The sequence below is a fragment of the Acanthaster planci genome, linkage group LG01, assembly GCF_054643075.1.
Source record: "Acanthaster planci isolate LZ-2023a linkage group LG01, COTS_SCS, whole genome shotgun sequence".
Classification (NCBI taxonomy): domain Eukaryota; kingdom Metazoa; phylum Echinodermata; class Asteroidea; order Valvatida; family Acanthasteridae; genus Acanthaster; species Acanthaster planci.
Genome location: NC_141777.1, coordinates 32,138,569 through 32,164,483, shown reverse-complemented (window position 1 = coordinate 32,164,483; position 25,915 = coordinate 32,138,569). Strand labels below are relative to the sequence as shown.

The window sequence follows — 25,915 nt, the reverse complement described above, 5'->3', positions numbered from 1 at the left end:
TTGAACTGTGCCTCTTCATTTTACTACAGGTAACGCTAACCTAAAAGTGTCCCTGAAGTGGTGTTTCAGAGATACATGTAGGAAAACACTGTGTGGACCTGTGTAAGTCCACAGAGTGTCTGCTTACCCTACATTAGATGGATTTCTTTTGTGAGGAAGTCCACGTTGTGATTGTCATGCTTAGACACTCCGCCAGAACACGTTCATACATGGATGCTCTCCGGGACACAGTCACAGATAATTGTTGCAGGTTTTTATCACTGCGGAAGATGAACACATTCCAAGACTTACCCTGGGTTATACATCATGATCTGCGAGACTTCAGGAACCGGTGAGGTTGATGAGCTCTCCAAGCTTCTTCCTCGAGGCAAGGAGGCTGGACTGTCCAGGCCAGTCGGTGGAGTCTCTCTACTGAGAGAAATCTTGCGTATTCTGGTGCCTTCTTCTGTGATAGCCTGATTGGAAATAAGAACACTTGTCAGGAAATGCACTTAGGCTAATGAATGTTGATTGATCACTCAGTGTAGTTTGACTAAACCAAGGCTCATGGCAGATGTTTCATTTTCAACAAAGTTAAAAATGAGAGGAAAGGAATATCAACAAGCACAGGTTCAATACAGCTCTCGTTTTCTTAGAAAAACACTGTTTTCATAAAGAAATTTTTCTAGTGGCAAACTGTGCAATGATTTAGGTTTGGTAATCAGAAAGTATCAAAGAAAAGCACACTATTCATTAAGCTGCAGCAGAGAACAACCGAAGACAATTCTGCTTTGATTTACAAGCATTTCTTCATGAAAGCCTATTTTGAAACAGAGCTTAAAGCTAGAAATGCAAGTATTGCAAGATGTACCACAGCATGATGAAGGTACATGTATTTAACTGTGCAGACATGGCTACTAAATGAAACTGCAGATGAAGTATATCATGACATGCCATGCCTGGTTGTCAAATGAAAATCAAAGCTTATGTACAGGCGCCTATTAGCAAGATTTTGCAAACTTCCTGTGTGGACGTGGGGTGGGAAAATATCACCACCGAAAACAGTGCAAAATGTTACTTGTATGCAAGAACATTTGAACACCAGTTGCATCCATGCACAGACATGCTCCTCTGTTTATAGATGAAAACTCTGCCAGTTTGTGCCCATTCAGGTGAAAATAGTTGCAGGCATTCTGCACCCTTCTCCCTCAAAAAGCACAGTGCACATAATGCATCCTACCAACCAAAAACTGGAAAAACTACACCGTGCATCTATCTACAGGCCCCTTGAGAGACAAATATGCACCATCAAAATGAGTCTTGGGCCCTTTCCTCCTTGTTAAGTTTGTTTTATTTTGCATTGGAAACTAAAACAAAATCTATTTTGATGTAGGACTCATTTTGCCATATTGATGAAGATACAACATGCAGGGGAAAAATCTGACCATGTTTTGATTTACACTATGGAAGATTTTTACAAAAAAATTGGCTCCAGCAACGGCAAAAGCTTTTTAAGTTTTGTTAAAGCTACCGGTACAGCTCAGGTAAACCATTCTTTGTTAAGAATTCCGCTGAACTTTTGGCAAGACCTCAAGGTTGTCTGCACGTCATTCCTATTTTTATTGGGAATGCACTTTTTCATGTTGCACAAGTTGACTATTTTCAACTTCCGCAACAACTATAATCCTCGGGACCGACAACCAATGTTTATCATCCCAGTGTCACAACAGATTGCTAAAAATCCATGATTAGTTCCCCGATGACGGTTGCTATGAGTAAAAGCTTTAGCCACACAATCAGTCAAGTACTTTACTGTACAAAGGCTGACGCGAGTTGAACTTGAATGAAAGCAGCCATAATAGCTGATCTTGGATCCCCAAGAGAATACCATTGATAATATGAAAATGAGAACCTTCTAAATATAAAATTAATGAACAGGGCTTTGTCTTGTGCACAAAAAGACAGGCCATAAAAAATGCAGGAATATGTACAAAAGTGTTAAAGTCAACAGCATGAACTGCAGCATGGAGATAAAGTAGAACAAAAAAAAAACCATGCGGGCAAGAATAGCTGTGGTGAAAATGCTACCAATGTCCACTCCTGTAATACAAACATAACAAGTTTGCAGATGGAAGTTGTTTTTATGCAGTTGAAACAAACTATAATATTTGTCAAATATTTACAGAAAGCATGCTAATGGAAGCTCAATGCTTTACATGTAACAGGAAAAAAATTAATTTGCAAGCAAAACTACCAACATTCAATGGTTACACAATTGGACATGGTGCAGCATAAATTTGTTTAAGCACAGATTATAAAAGAAGAAAATTGCTGCTGATTGACGGAGGTAAAGCTATGAAGCTATTGCACTGTGGATGCTAATCCAGGAAGGCAACTAAGGTGGGCTGCAAGGACGTGGGTGACCATGGCAACAACATCAGTAATGTGCATGCAAAAAGCATGGAATATAAAATCTTTTTCAGCCTGCATTGGCCAAAATTGTCAAGAATACTGAAGGATTTATCATCCCCAACTAATTGAAGATTAGGGATGGTTAGGGTTAATATATTCATGCACTGGCTTAGTACTGGTTATATTTACATGTACATGTACAGTACAGACACATGTAGTCTAAAAGAACCACAACTTATTTTTCAACAATTTCCAGGGACGATAATACACTCTTTTCATCACAGCTAGTTAAGATTTTGCATTCCATGTTTCTGGTGGAACTGACATGAAGACAACAGCACCCACTGAGAGAAAATCACAAGTGTTTCCTTGCAACTGGCAATTACTGTATGGAAATACTAAAAACCTCAACTCATTTTTTTCAGGAGTCAGGACTGTAACATTCATGTTGTCTTTTTTACTCTCACAAAATTCTAGAGTTCTGCTTGTTTACTACAAACAGTTATTCAGGCTTTTTTTTAAACCAGTAACCTCCAAAACTCAACACTTTATATTTACTTTGGTAGTTTTACAGAGCAAAGAGCACATGTTGGAAAAAAAAACCAAAAGCTAAAACATCCAAAATGTTAGTTTGGTTCACGACAAACAAAGAAAAAAGGTGATTCATTGTAACAAATAACATGATCGATTATGAAACACCATTTTGGCAACACCTGAATCATTTTCACTGAGAGGGTCCTTAGCACATTCCAGACAGAAGACTATAAAGACCAGCCACCCCTACACTCAGCTTTGCTTCCCTTCTCCCGCTAATCCCTGAACTAGCCCCAAGCAGTTAGACACCTACAACGTGCAACTTACAGTGAGGTTATTATGAACTCGGAGTGTTACGCTGTTCTTCCGAGGCTGTGAGGAGGGGGAGAAGGAGTTCCAAGTATCAGCATGCACCGTAACATGCAAGGAACAGAATAAACTGTCAGACTTCCCACAAGGGGAGATAACGGAACAATTGTGGAATTTCAACATTTTGGAACTTTCAGTTTCTGAAACATGGCATGCTACCGGTACTGCATGCGGCAAGTAATAAATGGGACAATTCCCAGCAGCACAAGACCTTGATTTTTCCTTCTGTAATTGGATACATTTGAAAAAGATGAAACACACCCCCACAACTGATGAAACCAGCGGATCCTAGAAAAAGTTGAAAGCATGTTAGGCTTTGATGGAAACGTCTTTATGAAAAACCATCATGTATTTTGTGCTTTAAATTTGAATAAGTAAAATATCCACTCAGGATAACCATTGCTGAATATGCAATGGTAATTTGGTCAGTTAGCACTTTGGACAAAAACAAAGCAGTTGAATTAATAGAAGCTATAAGCAACACACACTGCAAAATCACATCAAAACTCAAGCACAGATATTGGTCACCCCACACTTCCTGAACCACGGTGAAATTAGCATTTTATCTCAAATGATGACTTCACAGCGGTGTGTTTTCTGCAGAGAACACTTCCAGAGTTCCACTTTATGAGTGTTTTTCTTTGGATCCCATGACCGGTCAAAATAAGTTATTACGTAGATTACATACACCCAATAATGCAGGAAGATGGTGAATGTTTGCCTTTAGGATTCAAACACTGGGAAGCATATGTCAAATGGAAGAAATCAATGATACCTGTACCAGTAATAAGCACTTTTTAAATGTCTTCCAATAGTTTGTTGTAAATGCACTGACACGGATATGCTTTAGTAAAATTGTTCCAATATAAAAACTCTTTTACAGTGAACAGGTAAGGCAGAAGGCAAAATTTGAAAACTGAATCAGGTAAAATAAAAATACATCAACTACTTCTCTAGTAGTGGGAAAACTTCATTCTACACTGTCCCGCAGAAATAACAGTCTAACGAGCTCTCAGGTCAAACATCCAAAGTTACACATACATGCATGTGACCCGTCACAACAAAATGAGAGTAAAGTTGCATTCCCCTCTTTCCAATTTTGACGGTTCAAAATCATATCAAAGGGAAGGTCAATTTTGGGGTTTTGCAACATTTGAAAAGAACAACCTGTCTCCCATTTAATTTCAAATATTTCGCAGGATCATGTAATTAATTTTCACAGCAGTTTTGACAATAGTGTTATTCGTGCCTGGTCTGAAATGTTGAAACAATTTTGGGAACAAAGACGCAAAGCTGCCAGAATAATGTCACATTGTCACCTTATACCTTATATTGTCACCTTAAGTGTTCCATGTACATGCCACTATAAAGCCCTTTTTCTGCTGAACTCAAAACTACCAATATCTCAATTTTTGAAAATTCCAACTTTCAGCTCATTTTGTAGTGACAGGTCACAAATATGCTGTGCTTCCACCAAACAAATAACATTCATAACATGCTATCATGACCATGCATAATGCAGACCTCATCCTTCCAACAAAGATAAAAAGCTAAAAAAAGAAACATGCCCTATTTCTCTGAGTGAACATTCAAAGAAAGTGATATCTTAGTGTTTAGATTTTGACTTTCTAAGAAATACTGAAACTATAAAAAACCAAATTACTATTGAGGACTTCCTGATTGATACTCTGCACTAATCACAACACCATAGTGAATATATATGGTGTACAGAATACAACACTATCACAGTTTTTGTGCTCCATTCATGTGGTATTGAAAAAGAAAGTTTCTCAAGAACTCTTCAAAGCTACCATGTAATGAAAAATCTGTCAGGGGGTTTATGAAAACTGGAAAATGTGGCTGCTTGGATTTGCTTCTTTGAAGTTATACTGAAGTATCACGGGTCATGAAAAATCCTGACGAGTTATCATCAGGCAACTTCACGTCATCCCGTCTATCAAGTCATTACATTGTATTCCAATAAAACTGTGACAAAAGTAGATCAATCCCTCTGTCTATCAAATACTTCTGAACTGACTTGTGTCTTGGCATTCATGTATGTACCACGTATGTACCTGTACCTGTACTTGCATAGTTGTAAAACTCATAATGCAAATTACATTTCACCTTTTCAACTTCCAGAATCACACACTAAAACTGTCTCAGTGAACAACACACCTTTCAGCAGGCACTGCAAATAACAAACATCAACCCACCGCCTAGCACAACAGACACGTTAAACTGGAAATGAACGTATCGACAGTTTACTCACACGTCTTATTTCCTCAACATCCTCGGGTTTGATAGATGACTGGAAATAAAATACAATCAAATTTGTCAAGCGCTATTCTGAAATCAGTCCCCAAATATTGACACTTTTTTATATTGAAGGCGCACGGAAATTAAGGTCCTTATGTGCCCAATGCACCTCTATCTGCATATTTGTTCATTCCTTTTTTCATAACTTGTTAACACTGTATTTACTCTCATTCAGTTACTGCAAACAGCCCATAAGTTTCTTTAAGAAAGTGACGTTACATCAATGCGGTATATCTTGTCTGTACTCGGCGTCCACATTATGCAGATAGAGACTTTGAAGCATGAAAACCAGGCAGGGTGAGAAATGGAGGGAGTGGGCATTTACACCCCTCAAAGACAACGGCAAATTCAATTTCTAAGGAGATCAATCTGTACAAGTGCATGTGTCTTGTGGTATTCTGATCACAACATTGTGCGGAGTAACGGTTAATGGGTTAGATGTTTCACACTGGGTCAGTAAGGATGGTGCTACCAGGACGTTGTCAAGGAATTATTTTCGAGTAAATGAAATCACACAAACTCCAAAAAAAATTGGGACATTGGGATGCAACTTTAAGAGCCCTGACAGGTGAGCCACGTTAAACACGCTCTCTTTTGACACATCCGGCAGGGCCCACAAACTTACAAGAATTTGTGCATGTATCACATAGGACTATATTTGAAGTGCCTCTATTTGTTTTACTTCAACTGTGACTAAAGAACTCACTGCTCGTTTCTCCCTGAGTCTGGCTGCTTCGGCAGGATGATTGAAGCGGAACATGTTAGTCTTCCCCAGAAGAACAACAGCACCTGTGAGCAAAGTTTCAAAGATCAATAAAAATCAAGTACTGAAAGTGAAGCCACATCTGTCTTCTCAGCCGAGAGGTACAATATTCCCCCTCACTGGCAAAGATAGAGACTAATGGTAAGGACTGTTTCAACTACACATGCAGCATCAATGCCAAGACTGTGCATTCCAGCAGAAAATGGTCACTCACTCTCAGTGCAGCTCATGCAAAGTGCGCATGGACCTAGGTACATGCGGTGTGCCCCCATCACAAAATCATGACTGTGTAAAAATGCATCATCTCTTGTTCACGCATGTAGCGGATAACTTAGACACTGGGGTTTATGTAAAACAGTCATCTGCAAATCATGCAGATCAAAGGTGGTCACGTGATCAGCACAGGTGACCTCTCACACCAAATCTTGGTAAAAATGCTAACGCACGGTTAAACACCACTCCTGCAAATCTTTTTCAGCAGGACTTTACAAATGGCTATTTGATGTGCAAAGCTCTGGCCTGGTTGCAGATCACTGCTGAAACCTTTCTTTGCCAGGAGAAAAATATCACAAATGACTTGGGCAAATAGGGTGGGATGCAATTAATCTTGCACCATTGTCTGCTGTGTCGGCATCCCAGAGGAATGACGGCTGGTAGTGGGAGTCTGTGTAAATACTATTATCCAGGGTGCTTCTCTGGAGTGTCATTTGTCTTAGAGTCAAACAAGGTCAGATAAAGAAATAATTAATGATTCACAACATCACATTGGGGTAGTGTCCATGTTTTTAGGTTCTCTCTGCATCAATTTACATGACAGATCAAGCACCTTAGGTATGTACAGTACCTTCTTATAAACTAAGCATCAAACACCTGTCCATGGTTTATAAATTTGCAGACAAACGTAACTTTCACCTGTAGGTCTCCATATATTTCTAGTGATCAACTCTTTAAAGATGGAAATTTCTAAAAGAAACATCAGAGCCTCCTTTGTTCCTCTCCTGTTCTGCCATGTAACCCAAAACCTCCAGTCTAGCCCCCTCATAAAAAAAATCTAAGCTTTTCAAAATTTTCAGACAAGTTACATTAAAATATAGCCTATACTGAATAAATGAATTTGAGTTTCAGGTTGAAAAGCAATCTTGCTTCTACATGAGGGTACAATTTTTGTATTAACCCTGGTACATTACAATGTTCATGTACAGGGAGCTACATGTATGATTCAAGAAGTTATAATCTAACCCTTGTTGCAAGGCAAATCAAACAATTCCTGTGACTTTGGTCTATATTCACAAGAGTTAGTCCTATTTGTGACAACAGGTTCACTGCATACCTTGGCTGAGTGGAGTTGGTTGGTGGATATCGTTGCCATTGACAGCGCATGCTGATTGGTTGACTGGATGTAGTGTTACTCTGCCATGCTGATTGACAATTACAGCGTGTTGACATTCAATCCCCGGTCCCCACAGCACTGTGTGCATGAAAAGGACAAAGTAAGCACTTCACCGGAACATACCAAGAAAATGTCAGGCTAAAAATAACAATTTCGATTGTAATCACGCTTTCAGGGTAAAGATAGGGGGAAATACTGAAATCCGAAAAAGCACTGAAGATAAAGTGCTATCTGCAAGTGGCAAATCTAAACCAGCTAAGAACAAACTGCAACAAGATCCACAGCAATCAAAAGGTGCGCATGCACATTGAACGTACTGAGGAAAGGTTAGATTCTTCAACTGAACAAATTGTACAAGCTTCAATTCAGCTATGGGTAGTATCAAAGCGTATTTACGTACATGCTGATGTGCACATACTGGTAATTTAAGAGGTCTACAAAAAGCCTCATATGTCTGTCATACCATCAAGAGGTGGTTGATGTATAGGTACATGTACATGTATTTTTAATCCATAGTTATTTTGTATTAGTACATGTATGTTGTCAAATGAAGTATTTTTAAACACAACTCAACTGCTTGGGTGTGATACTTGAATTATAAATACATAATAATAAGAATATACTAAATTATACCGGTACATGCCCTCACTTTTCCTTCTCTTGTGAATACCTTTAAGTTCTCCCGATGGCACACATGTTGGATTTACAGGCCTATGCATGTTTGTACAACATAAATGCACACATACAGATATTAAATATGAAACTGAAAATTTAGTGGTCTAAATAAAACTGGTACAAGACCAACAAATGATGCATTGTTTGGCCAGAGCAAGCTAGAATGAAATGTTCATTTTCTGATTATGCACTATGGCTAGGGCATACCAGTGACCATTTAACACACCAAGTGAAATTGCAGGAGATTATGATGCACAGACTTGCAAAATGTACTGACTATTAAGCTTCCCCTTGGGCCCCAAAACAAGAGATTAATCTACCTGTACTTGCATTGAATGTAGATTTTTACTCAATTTATTTACTCGGGAATAACTGGGATCTCATGTATGAACCTTTTTTGACTTTTCTTTTGTTTGTTGGTTTTTATTTTGATTGCAGTTTTAGTCCAAATGTCAAAGAAAATTAATTAGTGATTGGGACTTATCTGGCTTTGTTGCAGCTCATTTTCTCTGTGTGATTTTTTTCCAATTCTCAGAGAAAGAAAAGAGCATTTACTGTTCAGAAATTTTTCTTTTTCAATGTCTTAGTGAGTCTAGTGAGATCACCTTACACCAAAATCAAAATCTAATTTTAATTAACTTTCAAAGTAAACACACATTTTCTGTAAAGAAAGTTACCGAAGACTCTTTTTCAAGAGCAAACCCTCTTGCAGTTTTTAAGTTTGTCAGTCCTTCTAAACTAATGCTCTGGTCATAAGAAGGTAAAGTATATGTAGCTATTCCTAGCAACCTTGCTATGATGAGTGTTGACAGTGTGGGCTTGGTACATGTATATCATTTCTGTGAATGCCTAGGAAGCTTGATTCTACAAGACTCTGTCACTGGCATTTGACAAATCAAGTACTGATTTGCTCGAACACAAAGGTTTTATATAAAAGGCCACTGGCACTTGTCCACTAGTCAAGCAATGTTTCAGTCTCTTCATCAATGTCCATCCTTTTGTCCCTGCTCCCAAGCATTAATTAAGGAATCGAGCCTATTTCCCTCTTCCATGTACATTTCCACACGGGAGAAAAGAAATAACTCTTTTCTCAATTACCCATCTTTGCATCATTTACCGGTATCAACATCCAGCATTTTACCATTTTAAGATGACTGAATAAGACAGCTGATAGTATCAATTCTCCCTCAACAAGACGGTAAATTAATGAATTTGGCGATGATTTAATTCCTACAATAAAAGTTATCACAATAGGCTACAATGCATTTGCTGAGTCTGACTACTGATTAAATTAATTATATTAAGTGACTTCCATCATTAGCGGTTCTCATTAATATTGCAATACAGTCTCGATCATTTAATGATGAAAAAATTGGCAATTAATTCTTAACTCCTTCATCGCAAATGCATGTTTATGATTATAATGAAATGGTTTATGCTCTGTGGGGAAACACCAATATACTGTACATATACGTACGTTGACTATGCTCAGTGTAGAATTCTGTTTACATGCAGCCTGTGGGGGGGACACATTGTAAATTACGCCTCAGAAATGCACGACACAAGCTAAATGTCTCCAAACTCATTCTCACGACTACGTGTACATGAACATGAATAAGGTTACATCTGGGAAATGATTGTCAGAGCAAAATGAGTCTCTGAGAGGGACTTGCTCATAAACAGTACGTTACATACATGTACAATGTACATGTATGTACAGTAGAACAAGAACAGGTGCAGAACCTGAACATGTACATGTACTGTACACTGAACATATTGAATTCCCAATGAATGGAATTCTGCTAGGACAGTTTTGGGCAGCACTGTTACAGCTCCATGTACATACCATTCACTCAGCAAGGAAAGTGTACATGTGCATAAATTCCAACTCCAACAACTTCAGGCATGTCATCAGGTGTCAGAAGGTGAAATTACTCTGTGATTTTCCTGATAAACAGCTCCGAAGAAATGGCGAAGTCCCTCATGAGGGTGACATGTTCCACGCAGACAGGAGCAAGTACCATCCTAGGCATATAATTTGCACCTTATAACCAGCTGCACTATCACTATGCCACATGCATGTGTACATGTACAGTGCAGTGCAGTATTTCAGCATTGCTCCAGAAATAGCCAAGCTGTGCGTCTTAATACACAGGGTCCCCGTGGCAACTAGGTGGCCAGAACAATTGAGTGTCGCAAAATGATGAAGAACCAAACCTCCTCCCATCAATGGCAATTCTGCCCAACAGGTGTTAGCACTGATACCAACATCCTCTCTTGCTAAGCAACAAGCAAAGGGAATCACACTCAACGTGAAGTCCTATGACAAAGGCTCAAACCACACTACTCAAAATCTAAATGGTTATACTGACTGGTTGGCAGTACATGATATAGGCAAGCCAGTAGCAATAGTCCAAGATGACAACTCTAATCAGCAAGTGCTGTAACTCTCAACATCTTCTGTAGCCGTTAATGATTAACATAAACCCACACCCGAGCCAAGTCACAACATGGGATAAACATGACATGCTGTGGGCTGTGTTCCACTTCATCATTCTAATTTGACACGGATCTGGAAGACTGGTCCAACGAACGTGCTCTATTCTATGCAGTTCTATTCAATGCTGGATTGCAGGGTTGACTCTGGTAACCCAACAATGCGTTCCCAAATAAACCAATGTACAGCAATCACCCTCACACAGAAATGAATCCCCAAATATTTAGAAGCAGGCTATTTCATTTCAATTATCCTTGACAAGCTGGTGAATACAGCAACTCTAGAAAATGCAAACTTAACCTACTGCCCTGATATCTGTGCAATCATTTCATGATTTGGGTATCACACACATAAAAGTCCAAAGGTTCAGTTAAGACCTATTGTGCAATAAGTATGCTGTGCCAGTACATCCCTGTATGTACATGGGAGCTATTTCACATGCATTACAAGCAACACAAACATACTTCCTTATTCTCATTTTTTTGATTGTGGTGAAATTACAGTACCAATCACACAACAATAGATACATGTACATTTCACACAATAGGCTTTCCATTTCTGCAATATTAAATGACACTGACCAAAAAAAGGGGGGCATGTAAAGAATCCTAGCTGTGATAATAACGATGCTTATGCCGATTTTAGACTGTTTATAGGGAATGGTTGTATACTAGTTGTCATTCTATGTATGGACCATGCCGTTGCTGCTGGAGCAGGCATGGGATTCCTTGGCTTTATTGCTTTTATGCATGGGTTTGGGTTATTTGTGGCTGGGTTTTATCTTTTGCCTGTTTTTTTTGTATTGTTCGAATGGTCTATTTCGTGGACAGGCACTTGCAAAAATCTTCAATGGGCTTTTTTAACCTATTTTAATAATACACCTGTATGGTGTTTCTGATCCTTTCTTGTAATGTCTTTTTCTTTTCATTTGTATTTTGCAAATTTGTGCGGATGCAGTCGGAGAGCCTCTTGATAAGCCTCAATTCGGCTTTTTAGGCATTCCTAGGGGCCTGCATATTCAACAGGTTTTATTTAAGTTTCTTGTCTTTGCTGTATACCGGTATATTTATATGATTCTGTGTGTGCAATCTCCATTTGTTGGTTTAATCTTATAATTGGTAATTTTTATAAATGTATAGTCATTTGTCCCTGTTTCTTGCCCAAAAAAATATCTAGATAAATAATGTTAATCCACTTTAGTGCAACCTGCAGGACGTTATATGTGTATCCTTCAGCCTCAGTGTGGCAAATGTGGATGGGGAAAGTTCAAAGGTTTCTGCCTTCATTCCCTTATTTCATACAGTCTCATCAAGCTCAAGGGCTTTTAAAAAACTACCTGTACGATTGGTCTGCATGTTAGCATCTTAAAAACCGATTTACGTCATTAGGCAGAAGACGACCCCCTATCCTTTGATGGATTGTATAAAGGTTAGAAATATGCATATTTACAACAAATGCCATTGTTTGTTATTCAGTTGATTTTCTTTTTTTAATTTTTTTTTGTAATTTGAGTTATTCGTTCACTCCATCCCTTGTAGTTATTATCGTAGACATTTATTTAGTTAAAAAGAAACAGGATTTTTGATGCAAACATGGATAATTTATTTCGTTTCTGATCTTGAAATACATAATAGCCCATTATTTAAATAATTGGAAACAGGTTCCAGAACTTGTATAAGCATTTCCTTTTATCTGGAATCCTGATATCATTTCTGTTATTTTGATATTCAATTCATAGGATATGGAAATAAACTATAACCTCAGTTTCTTTAAATTCTCTGTACAGCTTTGGGCATACATACATTTACATGCAATCCTTAGGTCTGATGGGAAGGAAATATATACATGTATACAAATGGTTTTTATATCATGTACGCAAGTTAAAATAAAAACAGGTGCCTGAATCTGACAAACTGCATTCTGAAGAATGGCTTTTGTAACTTATTCCAGTGTGTGTTAAAAAACTACAAACTGTCCATTTCGTTGATCACTCACTTTAGAATCCTGATGAAAGATGGACCATTAAGTGAGAGGAACATGTTGAGGTTTCCCACTTACATGGATGTACATTTGCCAATATAATTCTTTCAAAGGCCTTCAACTCCAAACAGGTTCTGGTGACTTGCAAGTCATTTTGTCAGGTTGAGTCACTTATTCCCCCCATAAATCAGTGTTCATAAATATTTATCTGCATGGAAATGTACATTCAACATCCAAGTGAGGCATCCAATATGATCCATTTACCTGACCTAACCTTTTTGTCTTCTTACTCGAACACATCTCATACATTCATTTCTTTTTAAATACAGGAATAAATACATGTATGTGCTTGGCTGGTCTTAAATGTGCATTTAAGACCGGCACAGGAGAATGGATGCGGCCAGTGTTGTCTTCGAGTCCATCACAAGTCCCTTCACAAATCCAGTCACAAGTCCCTTTACAAGGCCAGTCATAAGTAGCAAGGTGAACAATGACGAAAGGATGCTTTTGTCACATTTCACTTGAATAGTTTGTGAATTGGCTGAAGACTGAATGACTTGTGATGGACTTACAGGGACTTGCAGGGACTTGTGATGGACTCAAATACAAAACTGGATGCAGCTCTGGCATTATCAGCATTTGTTCTCCTGAGCAAGGTCTTAAATGTTAGTTTAAGACTGGCAAAGCACATATTTATTCCCATTAATATTACCTTTTATTCAGAAAGTCGAAAGAAGTCAACATATGATGGATTTCCAATAATTTTGTTCTAAAACTTTACTTTTTGATATTCCCAATCACCCCCGTCCATTTTACGGTATATTCCTTTTGAAAGCTGTCTAATAGAATTCCCTTCAAAGAACACACAGACTCGTGACCAATCAGACCTCCTATCCATGTGCCAGCACATGATTTATGCAGCGAGCATTATAACTTCTCATCGGGCATTATCAAATGCTAATACACGGTCACATGATGCATTTCGACCATTAGGAATAGAAAAACTGTCCCACGTATTTATGAATTGTTTTGAACAGATGTGCAAAGGTACAAGCCAAAAAGCACACTAACAAGAGATAATCTCTAGTGGGTGAACAAAATTTAAAATGACAGGTACCGCGGGCCGGTAGGGAGAAACACAATCCAGTGAAAGAATGAAAAGAGGACTTGAAAATGAATTTGATAAGGCAAAGACAAACACCAACAATACAATGATTCAGGATAAAGACGTACATGTAAATGTATTTTAATATATTCAACATAGTAAATGTCACTCATCCCCAAAAATAATCTGAATAAATCATGCACAGGTACTACAACATATCTCAAACTGTTTATCAACGTCAATTTTAACTCCAACTGCCAGTACTGGTAACAAAATTAATTGACGTGAATTTTTACAAATGTTTACATAATCATAATAATTTTTTATCCAGCGAATGACAACCATATCAAAGAAAGAACAGACAAAATATGGACTTTGTAACATTGGCTCACAACAGGACCACACAAAGAAAACGGCATAAATGGGGTCATGCACATGAAATCTGAGTGGCAGCATCTAAACAGCTCAAAGCTTAACTATTAACTGAATGTAGGCGAGAAGGATTGTCTCTATTTTGCACACCCCTCTTTCAAGAGTGGAAGAGGCAAACAGATCTTAGCATGCACTCGTGCATTCCACCCACTGATGACCCACAGATTGCATAGTTCCTCACTGTCCACACAAGTGCCACTAGGAACTGCTTGATTCCTGAAGACTGACAGTGCGATCAAGAAGGAAAACCTGACACACTTACCAATGTCCTGCTCAACTTCTGAATCTTCCCTGCCAATGGTAGTTTCTCCCTCCTGCACAAAATCAGAAAAAAACTCTTGTGAAAACTATCGATGTTTTCCGGAACAGTATGTGAAATGCACTCTCCAAGTCACCTCTTTGTACAGTGTACAAATGGACATAAAACCTACGCACCTTGGGGATGCAAACCAAGTGCAAGGTACTATTGAATAATACAGGGAAACGCCAGTGTCAAGAAAGCCATCATCCAGTGCAAAGTTCCAATTCAACAGTCTCCCCTACCCTGACAGGAGTCAGGTTGGCATAGTGTTTCTTTCCTCGCTTTCCACCTCTGGGGGCCTGGGTTTGAATCTGGCTTGGTCCACATGTGGATTGGGTTTTTAGTCCCTACCTGAGTCTGTGGGTTTCCCCAAAACATTTATCCGGGGTTTTCCTCCCACAGCTCTCTAAAAATGAACATTTCTTCAATTTTTTCCCTAATAATAATCCTGTAATTGGCACTGAATGTGAAGTTGGACGAACAGATGCAAATAAATAAATCAAGCCCCATTTTCATCAATCAAGCCTCTTAGGGGCATGCACAAATAGCAAATTACAATCAGATCATATAGGATGATCATGATAGCAGTGCCATCCTTTCTTATCAGTTGAGGAAGTTCCAATGCTCTCCCACCCTCTTATAAATTAAGCCACACTCCTAAGGGGTATAAACCAAGCGCAACATACGGTACCATGAGCTAACACAAAAAGATGCCAGTACTGAGTAAATCATCACCCACTCCTATCCGGAGAGGAAATACTGATTCTATAATTATTCCCATACACTCCAAACCCATCCACCCCCCCTCCTTATAAATCAACCCACACCCCTATGAGGAATACAACAGATACAACATACCATGAGATGATATAGGATGATACCAGTGCTGAGTAAGTCATCGTCCATTCCTATCAGATGGGGTAATTCCGATTCTACAATCACTCCCATACTTTCTCTCCGTATGCCAACATTGCACTCCTGAAAAAAATGCAACAATAAACATTTTAATGATATTAAAGCAAAACTAGTGTAGTGTTACTCAGTGAGCAGAATTAGAAACCATTACCACAGAGGCACAACGCTCGTGGACAGGTGGCACAACGCTTGTGGACAGGTGGCACAACGCTCGCGGACAGGGGGCACAATGCTTGTGACAGGTAGTGTTCACACATTAAATAACTCTTAAACCAATGAGATGCTGTAAAATAACTTTTCCACATGCATGTACATGTACGTGTTAAGTTTAGGGACATGGGCGTGAATTATGGTATCTCCTTACGGAAACAAACGAGAAAGCAAAAGAAATGGGGAAAGAGAAAACTGCTTTCCACTTGTCTATGCCAATAGAAATGTGACGTAACTGATGATTGCTTCGGACCTTTTGCATTCAATATACATGTATGACGGAATCATGTGAGGAAAGTAGTGGTAAGCAGATATGAGTCTGGGTTAGTTTTGCATGATGGAAACAGAAGACAGACGCCATGCAAAAAGTGCTTTATTAAAAGAGACACTATGAAAGCACATACAAGGGTGGGCAGCCAGAACTCCAAAAAAGCCAGAACTGAACACTTCCAAGCTCTGAAGGCCTGGGTTAAATTCCTTCCGGAGCCACGGAGCACTTTCTGGAATTATTCTTCATCTTCTAAAAACTGATTTCTTTCCTGGTTGCTTCAATTCAGCACTGAGCACCGACGAAGGAGACTGCTGATGAAGTACCCACCTGCATGATTCTGGCTGCCTCCCTCCACTTGTCAACCCAGGCCTCTGTCAGCTGATCCACCTTCTGTTCATTCTCCGCTAGCATCTTACTGATGGTAGCATCCTGGACTAATGAGGCTTGGGAGCTCGACTGTGAATGAACAACACAATCATCACTGGCCCAAAGGTGTTTGTGAGAAACACAACAGATGGACACTACAACACTAACACTATGGCCACACTGCTCCTGATTTCTGTGTGGAAACCCAACCTTGCCGAGGGAGTAACTAAACTGCATGTGTTCTGTGAAACATTACATTCAGGCCCTCAGTAAACCCCATGATGCTTGCAGACTGTTCATTATCTGACAGTCTCAAGGACTAGCTAAGTCCAAGGTATGTACCCCTGCATGGTTCAAGATACACTTGTACTGGTCTCTTCCATTTTTGTATGGGTGTGTTGTAACTAAAAACGATCTGATCACATGTGAATGGCCTGGATTAGTAAAAGTAATGTTGCATTATTTTTCCCCCAGGAATGACAACATTTCGATTTTCACCTCCTTTTGTCGGAGCAGTTGTGCCACTGTTTGGAGAGCATGTACTCGTCAATCATTTTCACAGGCATATAACAAACTTCTGGAAAATGTGTATCACAGATGCATGCATGAAGCATATCTGGATCTTCTCATGTGGGGCCCAAAATTTGTGTAAACATGCTTCACCGACAAAAGGAAACTATTACGGAAGATCAAACACTTACAAGACTTGCTGAGTTAAGCAATGCCTTCAAGCGGTCTATCTCTGCCCGCAACTCTCGAATCAGTCTCACATTAGGATCCTTTGCAAAAAGAAATAAGAACAGTGGATCAATTACTGCACAAGCACTGACCTAATGCCCATGTTTGGTCCAAAGGGGACTTCCCTACAAAATAATGATGAAATGCCAACTCATGGTAATTCAGGGTGCATCCATTGGCTGAAGGCCGGGCCGGAAAGACAGACTGCAGTACAAATAGTGGGCAATCAACACAGGGCTAACACTACAACCAAATCCACTTGTTTTTATAGGCAATAAACACGACATAACTCCCAAGATAATTTTCCTCACCTACCCACAACAATGGGTAGCTAGACACTGACTACGTTTAGATAAGGAAACAAGGGCAGGCCTACCTCGTTAATGAATGGCTGGTTGATGATCCTTTTAGCTCGTCTAGCATAGCGGAGCGTACTCATGGTTTCGTTGAAGTAAGTACTAGATGGAGATATTGCTGGTACAGACAACAAAGACAGAGGGACAGTTACGCCTACGGTGATCCTCAATGCTTCTAGGCTGCTGTGACTGTCTTCATGATCATCATTAGGCCTATCAGTGCCTTCACAACCATTGTGCTCCGTTGTTTATTATATTCAGCATTACGATAATGATGTCATTTTCAATGTCATCGCCAAAGCCATTATCAACAGAGGGTAGCTATAAGCAGAGAAAGGGCATTGACGTCATCGGCGCTGTGTATCAAGGTAGAGCCATAATGTCATATTCTTTGCTTCAACTAGAATGCAATACTGTATACATTAATAGGCAGCATTACACTATTAATATCAATATCACTTCAAGGATAAAGAGCTGATTGAAATATTTAAACCTTGCCTTAAGATAATGCCAAATTTGATCAACCACAGCCACCTATTATTTAGTAAAGAAACTGAGCAGAATTCGGTTGTAAGTGTAACGTTTGCATATACTGCTTATCATCTTTGTCCTACCGGTAATTCTACGACCTGCCAACAACAGCCATTTTCTCTAACAACACCGACCATCACTGACAATCCAAATATTGTTTTCTTGAAAAGATTTGGCGGCACACAGATTTCACAGCCAGACTGACGCTGTTATTTACCCACTTTAAATGGACAATTTTGTAACTATTCAGCAGTACCATTTATGAGTTTTTGCACAACACGCACACTGCTTTTAAAGGTGACTACTGCTGTCAAAGCAATCATATGATAACTCCACTCCTAATGAAGCAACTCAGGTGCCAAGTCTCAGCAACTCAGGTGCCAAGTCTCACTTGCAATCATGATAGTCCTGGAGTTCCCTCCTAAGCTGTCTTTGAGTAGCCACGTCAAAACCGAGTTCCTATATGGGATGAATCCAGGTCGCCGTTTGGGACTGCTGAAATCGCCGTCTTCGCTCAGGGCGAGGCTCTCCATGCTGGCTGCAGATAGTGCCATTGAGTTCTCAGCTTAGAATCAAAACATGATCAATATCACCTTGTTAAAATTAAAGGTGACTGAGGGAAGGGTTTGGCAGAAAGACGGTTCTCTTATTGAAAGAAACAAAGATTAAATTCCATAATCTGGACTTCCCTTTTTAGATATGCAAGTAATGAAAGTTCTTCTGAGAGAATTTTTTCACGAAACCACTTCAAGTAAACATCAGTTAAAAGACACAAACGGTTTCCACTTTGTCATTCACATCAAGCCTATTCAAAAATTTGTTGTGCAGTCAGTTTCAGTGTCAACTCCAAAATCTCACACCTGTCCATAAGAAGTGCCAATAACACTGCAATGAACTCTTGGGGCAAACAAGATGCATTTAAATGGAATATCTCTGGTGCACGTCCATCAGTGGTGATTTGTGCAAAACATTGTGAACTGCATTTTTATTCCAAGTGAGAAACACCAGAGGGTGTGTGTCTTGATGAAAAAAACCTGCCAATGGCATTCCAGGTGTGAATGAACTTTGAATCCCTGATCTCGATGGTTGCTGAACTTCCAAATGAATGTTCCCCTGTGCACTTTCCCACATGGTCAACTGTTGGCATTTGCTGTTGCGGGCGTGCTATGAAGTGTTTAGAGGTACGACATTCCACAACAGTTAAAGAGTTTGGACCACAGTTCACAAGAACACAGAATGTAAAATGTGGAGAAGCTTCGGAGGCAAGATCTCAAATTGAAAATGTGATGTCTGTGGTGCACTTTTGACCTGTAATTTGTTGACACGTGAAACAAATTCACCATGTTTTGAAAAGAAACAAACACTCACACTAAGAAGCAATTGAGCTTTTAACTTAGAAAACGAATATCACAAAAATCACCACAATGACAAAACGATAAATGAATTGGGACCTGAACGCAGTTTACAAAGAAATTAAATTAGGCACAAAATTAGAGAAAGGTAATAATGTCATTAATTTGAAACACTTACTCCAAAACACACTTCAACCCTGCAAATGCCCAATATTAATAGGTTAATGTCATTAATTTTAACAATGACGTAATTAACATTTTTTTTGTCAAAACACAAAAAGAAAATAGAATCAAGCCAAGGAACTTCATTAATACGTTCAGAGAAATTTCTCAGAAATATACTCAAGTGGAGTATGCCCTACTTATCCTTGCAACTTCATCAAAGGTCACAAGTTTTTGTAACTGTAATTTTTTTAAATCTCTCTCAGGAAGCAAAGTTGTTTCTTTAAGAAATTTAGAAAATGCAATCAACTCTGTAAAGCTGTATCGCATGCAGCAAAATTGACATTTTGAGTTGATTACTTGAATGGAAAACTTGGTGAGTATGTTTCATTTCGGTCCATTTATTTGGACTCCAATAATGGTCACTAAAACAAAAAAGGACAAATTCAATGCGTCATTACAGGAGCTTTGAGAGTCAACTGAAAGCAATAGGACAAAACAGAACCAGTTTTTTCGGAAAGTCATAATACAAGATGTTAAATACAGATACTACTAGCATAAGATGAAACACAAAAAAAGCACATTGCTACTTCTGAAAGTGGAGAAGTTGGGCTAAAATTCTTTAATACTGAATGGAAACTGACAAAACTTGCAAATAGAGCAAAATACTTTTTTCATGAGTCATGCAGTGGATATGGACAAGACGGACTACAATTAAATGAACCTTAAGTTCAAGATCATCAGGATAAAAAGAGTGTTTAGAGGTGCTCCTATTCAAGAAATTCAAGGAAAAAAACACTCTTTCAACTCCTCTGAAAATCCTTTTGCAGCATTGAAAAGCAAGACAAGCATCAGGAATTGCTTTCTTTTCACAGCAAATCATAAAATAAAAAGGATGAAATACTTCCATTATTGGTACTAACACAAAACACATAGAATTTGCATTAAACCAGGCAATGTTACTGAGGTACAGTGTGTGAATTAGTGAATAATTTGTGCACTGTTGTAAGGTACATGTATTTGTGCAATACGCTGAAAATGGATGTGCCACTAACTACATGTACATGTACATACCGGCCCATGGGATGAAATTTTGGTACTGGAGAAAAACCTATGTAAAAGGGTACTGCTCTGGTAAGCTGAATGAACTTCTTTCCAAATACGTTTTGATGGTTGCTATACGGAAGCTACAAAGGAAAAACATGGCTGCCTCTTAGCTTTCATGTACACGAGAAATAAAATAAAAAAATGATTTGAAAGTGTTTTGGTTGCACTTAATGTTTGCATTTTGTTGAAAACAAGTACATGCCAAATGACTTCAATACTCAAGGAAAGGACAAAAATCAAACTTGTATATGTTATCACCATTTGAGTCATTTTGTTCTTTAACAGGGGAAGTGGAGAGTGTAAAACCAGCACTTGACTCCACTTGCCTCTCTTTATCTAGCTCTACCAGGCAGAAATATACATTCAAATTAGGTAAATGTAACAAGAAACTTGCAATGAGGTACATATGTACATGTACATGTAGCTTACCATCCATGCAAATTTGCACATGAATAGTGATAAGTACATGTATGTTTGTGCCTGTACGGTATGTCTGCAATGGCCTACACTGTGTTAAGGGGACAATTTGTTGAGTTGAGAATATCAAGGCAAAGTTTAAGAAATAAACACTTGTCTCTTCCTTATCTATCCAAAAGTGTACGACTAACTACATATGTACAGTATGTGCGCAGTTTTAAAAAAAAAGTGAACAAAATCTTTGAATTCACCTTAGGTCATTTTTTAAACATTCTTTGGCTACAATTAAACTGTGGGATTAGCAAATGCATATAATTATGTCACGGCCAGGGTTTCTCCAGGGGTTGTGATGAGCATGAGCTGACCAACAAAATGAGGATAAAAATCAATGTGACAACGACAAATATCGATCGTGCAAAGAGTAATGTCGTGCAAGCCCAACCTACCGCTAAAACTGACTTTGGATTGGGTGGGATCAGTTCCTGTCGGATAAGTTTTGGCTATGCATTTTTCACGTCACCCAAGCCATCTTGGCAAAAAAAAAAACCCCTGAAATGAACCCCCCCCCAAAAAAATTCATGACATTCACTCAGTGCTTTGTAAATGCAATATCACGAATCTCAATTCGTGGTTTTCCGCCACAGTATTAATTTCTACAATTTGAGTTCTTGAGATGATCTTTCATGGGAAGTCATCCAACACTGTCAACTTGAAGCACATGATGCAGAAATATTATCCAAGTCTGATTTTTTCTTTTCAAGTCAGTTCAGTTTCAACTTGGTTTAGGTGGGTTTGACCTTAGTTTCTGTTGGGTCAGATGTGGGGAGTTCTGACTGGTTTCACGGGTCCAATGTATGCTTCGGGTCGATTTGGCTTGTTCAACTCAACACAATACATAACATCAGCCAACGCTGTCACTTAGGCAGGGAAAACTCTGAGCACTGCAAGAGCTCCACGCTCATTGGAATCAGCGAGTACTTGCGTAAAACAAAATCAAAAAGTCCAATTGATTCCAACTTCCATTCTCCTCAGTTGGATTAGTGGGCAAGGGGTTAGTTCAACTGTCATATATGAGGTATATATGTTAGTTTACCCAATATCCCTGGCGTAATAAAACCAATGCAAAACCAACATTGAGAGCAGCTGCTTCAAGTTGATACATATATGCAATGTAACTTGTTCAAGAGCACTTTGAGGGGATGGGGGGCAGGGCCATCAACAGCCAGCTCTTATTCGCCATGCATTAGATGACTTTTTTTTTTTCAAACAAACAGGATTAGCGGCGCAACATTCACATTCTGTTATGTTTGTATTCTTACCGTCATCATCCTCTGAATCCATGCCTTCAAAATCACAAGCAGAAACAAAGACACACAATGCAAGTTAGTCAACGGACATGCAGGTAATACCCAGAGCTACAGGTACATGGTAATTCCCCCCCCCCTCTCCCCTTTGGACCCAAGTAGTACCTGGACAAATGTGGTGCACTGAATAATCCTGCAAACAATGCCAAATGGGGGTGTGATATACCACGATGGTGCGTTGGGTCTTCCTAAAGGCAGACAAGCCATCACTTTGCATAACAGCGGTCCCAACTAGTATCTGTTAATTCCTCTCAGACATTTGGGGCACTTTTAAATCAAATGGGTTTAATAGTGTTTATCTACACATCGATGCCATCCTCGTACACCCTGCTGACATAACACTGACAGACCAAAAACACTGCTGTTGTGAGATACAACCTTACTCTATTGTAACCCCTTCCAAAGTACATACATGTATATGAACACACGACACAACAGCACGTGACAATACCAAGAGTGAGTATTTCTGGGTACAATGTGCAAGGATTCCTACGTGCACTGTACTCAGACCCGCATGTACAGCACAAGGGTGCTGGAGTGATATCAAGAGGACTGACTACCAACCAGCCCCAATGAAGCGCCTTCACCACCACAGATGTCCAACGAAGGGTGTACTAGTCAAAGTCCACGTACACGTACGGACAGCTGCTCCAAGGCAAAGCATGATAAGCATACGCACATGCAGGTTCTAAAAGCATGTCCCAAAGCAGCTACCAAAGCAATTCACCCTGGTGAGGGTGTTCGTTCATGCATGCCTGTTACTAATAAGGACCCTAACATTCATTACTTTGCAGCACAACAGATTTCTTTGAAGAGAGGAAATATATACATTAAAAATGCACAAGGACTCATCAAAATCGGATGTGCGGTTGTGTATTGCTGTTTCAGCAAGTTAACCAAGGACCAAGGAAACTATACGCCATCCATGGGGAAATTTTACAAACAGACTTTGCATAATTATGCCCAACAACCTTTATTTCTGAAACATCCTCGTGTAAATACGTGTACATACCAGACATGTAAGCTGTCATAAGAATACCAAAGAATGTTCTATGATCCCCTTTCCTCTTTGTCAATAGAGGGCAGCCTTGTCTGGTATCATTGGCCTTGTCATTCTACAGATGGGAAATTGGCAACATTTATTCCATCCTCAGGCATGCCAGGCAACTGCTGTGTTTAGGAAATGAACACTCTAATTCATTCAAACAGGGGCAAGTCAACAGCAAAGGAGACTTGTCTACTGCTCATGTACCACATGCTCAGATATGACTGGAGACTATCCAGTTATACACTGCTACAAGGACAGAGATGATACCAATCCAAACACAGTTGCTATGGTTAACTACTGACCTAGTGCTGAAATGCAGTTGCCAAGGGTAACCAAGGACTTGTTGATGTTGGCTCCTTCCTGCAGTCGTCCCTTGCTGTAGTTAAGATTAGCTCTCTCACTGGTCAAGAGGAAACATCCAAAGGGAAGGTAAAATGATATCATTTAGCCTTTACATTCCCAAACCCACCAAAAACACTTCAAGAATATGAAGAAATCCAGGTCAATCATCTTTCCCCTGCCACTATAAACCCTTAGGAAAACCTTAGAGGAGAGAAAGATAATATTTAAAACAATTACCTTCCTGCCAGATCAACCAAATTGATCTTGCTCACTATTTCACTTGGCATGTTATTCACCATCTTGGCCTGAAAAAAAGAGACAGACAAGACATAATTATTTTTTTTTCTTTCATCCTTTAATTTTGGCCTTACATCAACGTGTTTATTCACACTGTATTCTCAGCGTGATCCGAGAGTTAAGAAAAAATCCGACGCTTACTGGGGTGGGTAATCACTGAAGATAAATTTACTGAAGACCTTAACCCTAACCCTTAGGGTGTAATGTAAAAATCACATTGGAATCAGAGGATTTAGGACTGTTGGGGCTGTACATCTGGGGCTGACAGTGTAACCATGGAAGGTTTTCTATGCTGAAATTACACAAAATTGGCTCACACTGTACCACCTGCACACTCAAGTTATCCAAGATTTCCAATCCAACTACAAGTACCCAGTCATAGATATTAACAAACGGCCCAGGGTGCAACATTTTCTGGTCACAAGGGAGCATCCCACACTTGGATTGATCCTTCTTTTGACAGGAACAAGCAGCATTTGAAATATAAACTAAGCTGGAAAGAATTTGCATCGGAAAGGTTTCACAGATTGTACTTTTCCCATTTCAATATAAATTGAACTTCTTTCACCATTTTCTCAAAAGGCTTTCTTTTCCCCAAAAAACTAACAAATGTCAATCACTTCGTGAGATCAAAGATGATTCAAGAAAAGTTTGTGTACCTTGATTTGAAGCACGGTAAATTTACACGCAAGTAAAATGTTTAAGTTGCTCCCTAAATCCACCCACTTTAATAACTACTCATAAAACGCCCACTCAAAAGATGAGTGCTGTGATTACATGTACCTGTACAAAGTTGAGAGTGAAGATTGCGTGTGACCGACTGCTGGCTTCATGCATGTGAGTAGCTGCTGTGGTCCTGTTTCTGTTCCCCTGAGCTATCAGCATCACCACCGAACTGAAGTCAGACACCATGTGCTTCGTGAGATCTGGAAAGAAAAATACACAATATTCAATCATTAACCCAGGCTGGAGGTTCATGACTACAAGTACTTTCCTGTGGAAAAAAAATTAAGAGGCACCAGGATTGAGACAGCTAACAGAACCTTGTGCTTCAGAATCCATATTCATCAGATCTACTAGGCTTCTTCCAAACTTTGGATAAAACATACATGTACAACATGTCCACAACTTACCGGCACATGTATATACCAACTGACTTTTTCAGGCTACTCATGGCAAACACTTCAATAGAAAGTATTTACAGATGTTGTAGGAAAAGGAAACTGCATCATTCTAGGGCACTTGTTAGACTCTTTGATAAACATTGAGCACACAGTGTTATGAATGTACATGTACATCAGTACAAGGTCAAAACCTCTTATTAACTTGTAACTTGTAACATATTTCACTTTGAAAGAAAATAAATTCCAGGCACAACTTTATCCATCCTGGCTGCTAAATGTACTTTTACACATGCAACAGTCTGGTCAACTGACTTTAAAGGACTACATGTACATGTACGGTACATGTACATATCCTCACAGTATGTCTCCTAAAATCCAGGGAAGCAAAGAAAAGGGTGCTTTTGACAGGGCCATAAAAATTAAAGGAGGACTTTATTGCAGGATAAAAGCAATGAGGTCGTAAAAATGATAATTCACAGGAAGACCAAATCATTTTCTGCCATGAGATAATAAAAAGCCATATATACATGTACATGAATGCCAATTGTAGAATTTCCGA

General features: G+C 39.2%; 1 protein-coding gene across 8 annotated transcripts in view; it reads right to left on the bottom strand.

Moving 5' to 3' along the window:
* Positions 1-25,915, bottom strand: part of LOC110976722 (uncharacterized) — a 71,616-nt gene that overhangs the window by 24,728 nt on the left and 20,973 nt on the right. For 4 of the 8 annotated variants that reach the window (XR_015424484.1, XM_022230237.2, XM_022230233.2 and 1 more), the window contains 15 exons: positions 25,016-25,158; positions 24,173-24,240; positions 23,896-23,993; positions 22,501-22,524; positions 18,535-18,708; positions 17,633-17,730; positions 17,220-17,297; positions 16,480-16,608; positions 15,615-15,734; positions 14,718-14,769; positions 7,707-7,844; positions 6,320-6,402; positions 5,567-5,605; positions 3,253-3,297; positions 292-455 (listed from right to left, as the gene is read on the bottom strand). Coding sequence is in view for 7 of the 8 variants with exons in the window: in XM_022230237.2 (XP_022085929.2) it covers positions 292-455; positions 3,253-3,297; positions 5,567-5,605; positions 6,320-6,402; positions 7,707-7,844; positions 14,718-14,769; positions 15,615-15,734; positions 16,480-16,608; positions 17,220-17,297; positions 17,633-17,730; positions 18,535-18,708; positions 22,501-22,524; positions 23,896-23,993; positions 24,173-24,240; positions 25,016-25,158 (1,453 nt within the window). In the remaining variant the exon portion in view is untranslated. The other 4 variants (XM_087133520.1, XM_022230234.2, XM_022230235.2 and 1 more) reach the window with 4 other exon arrangements.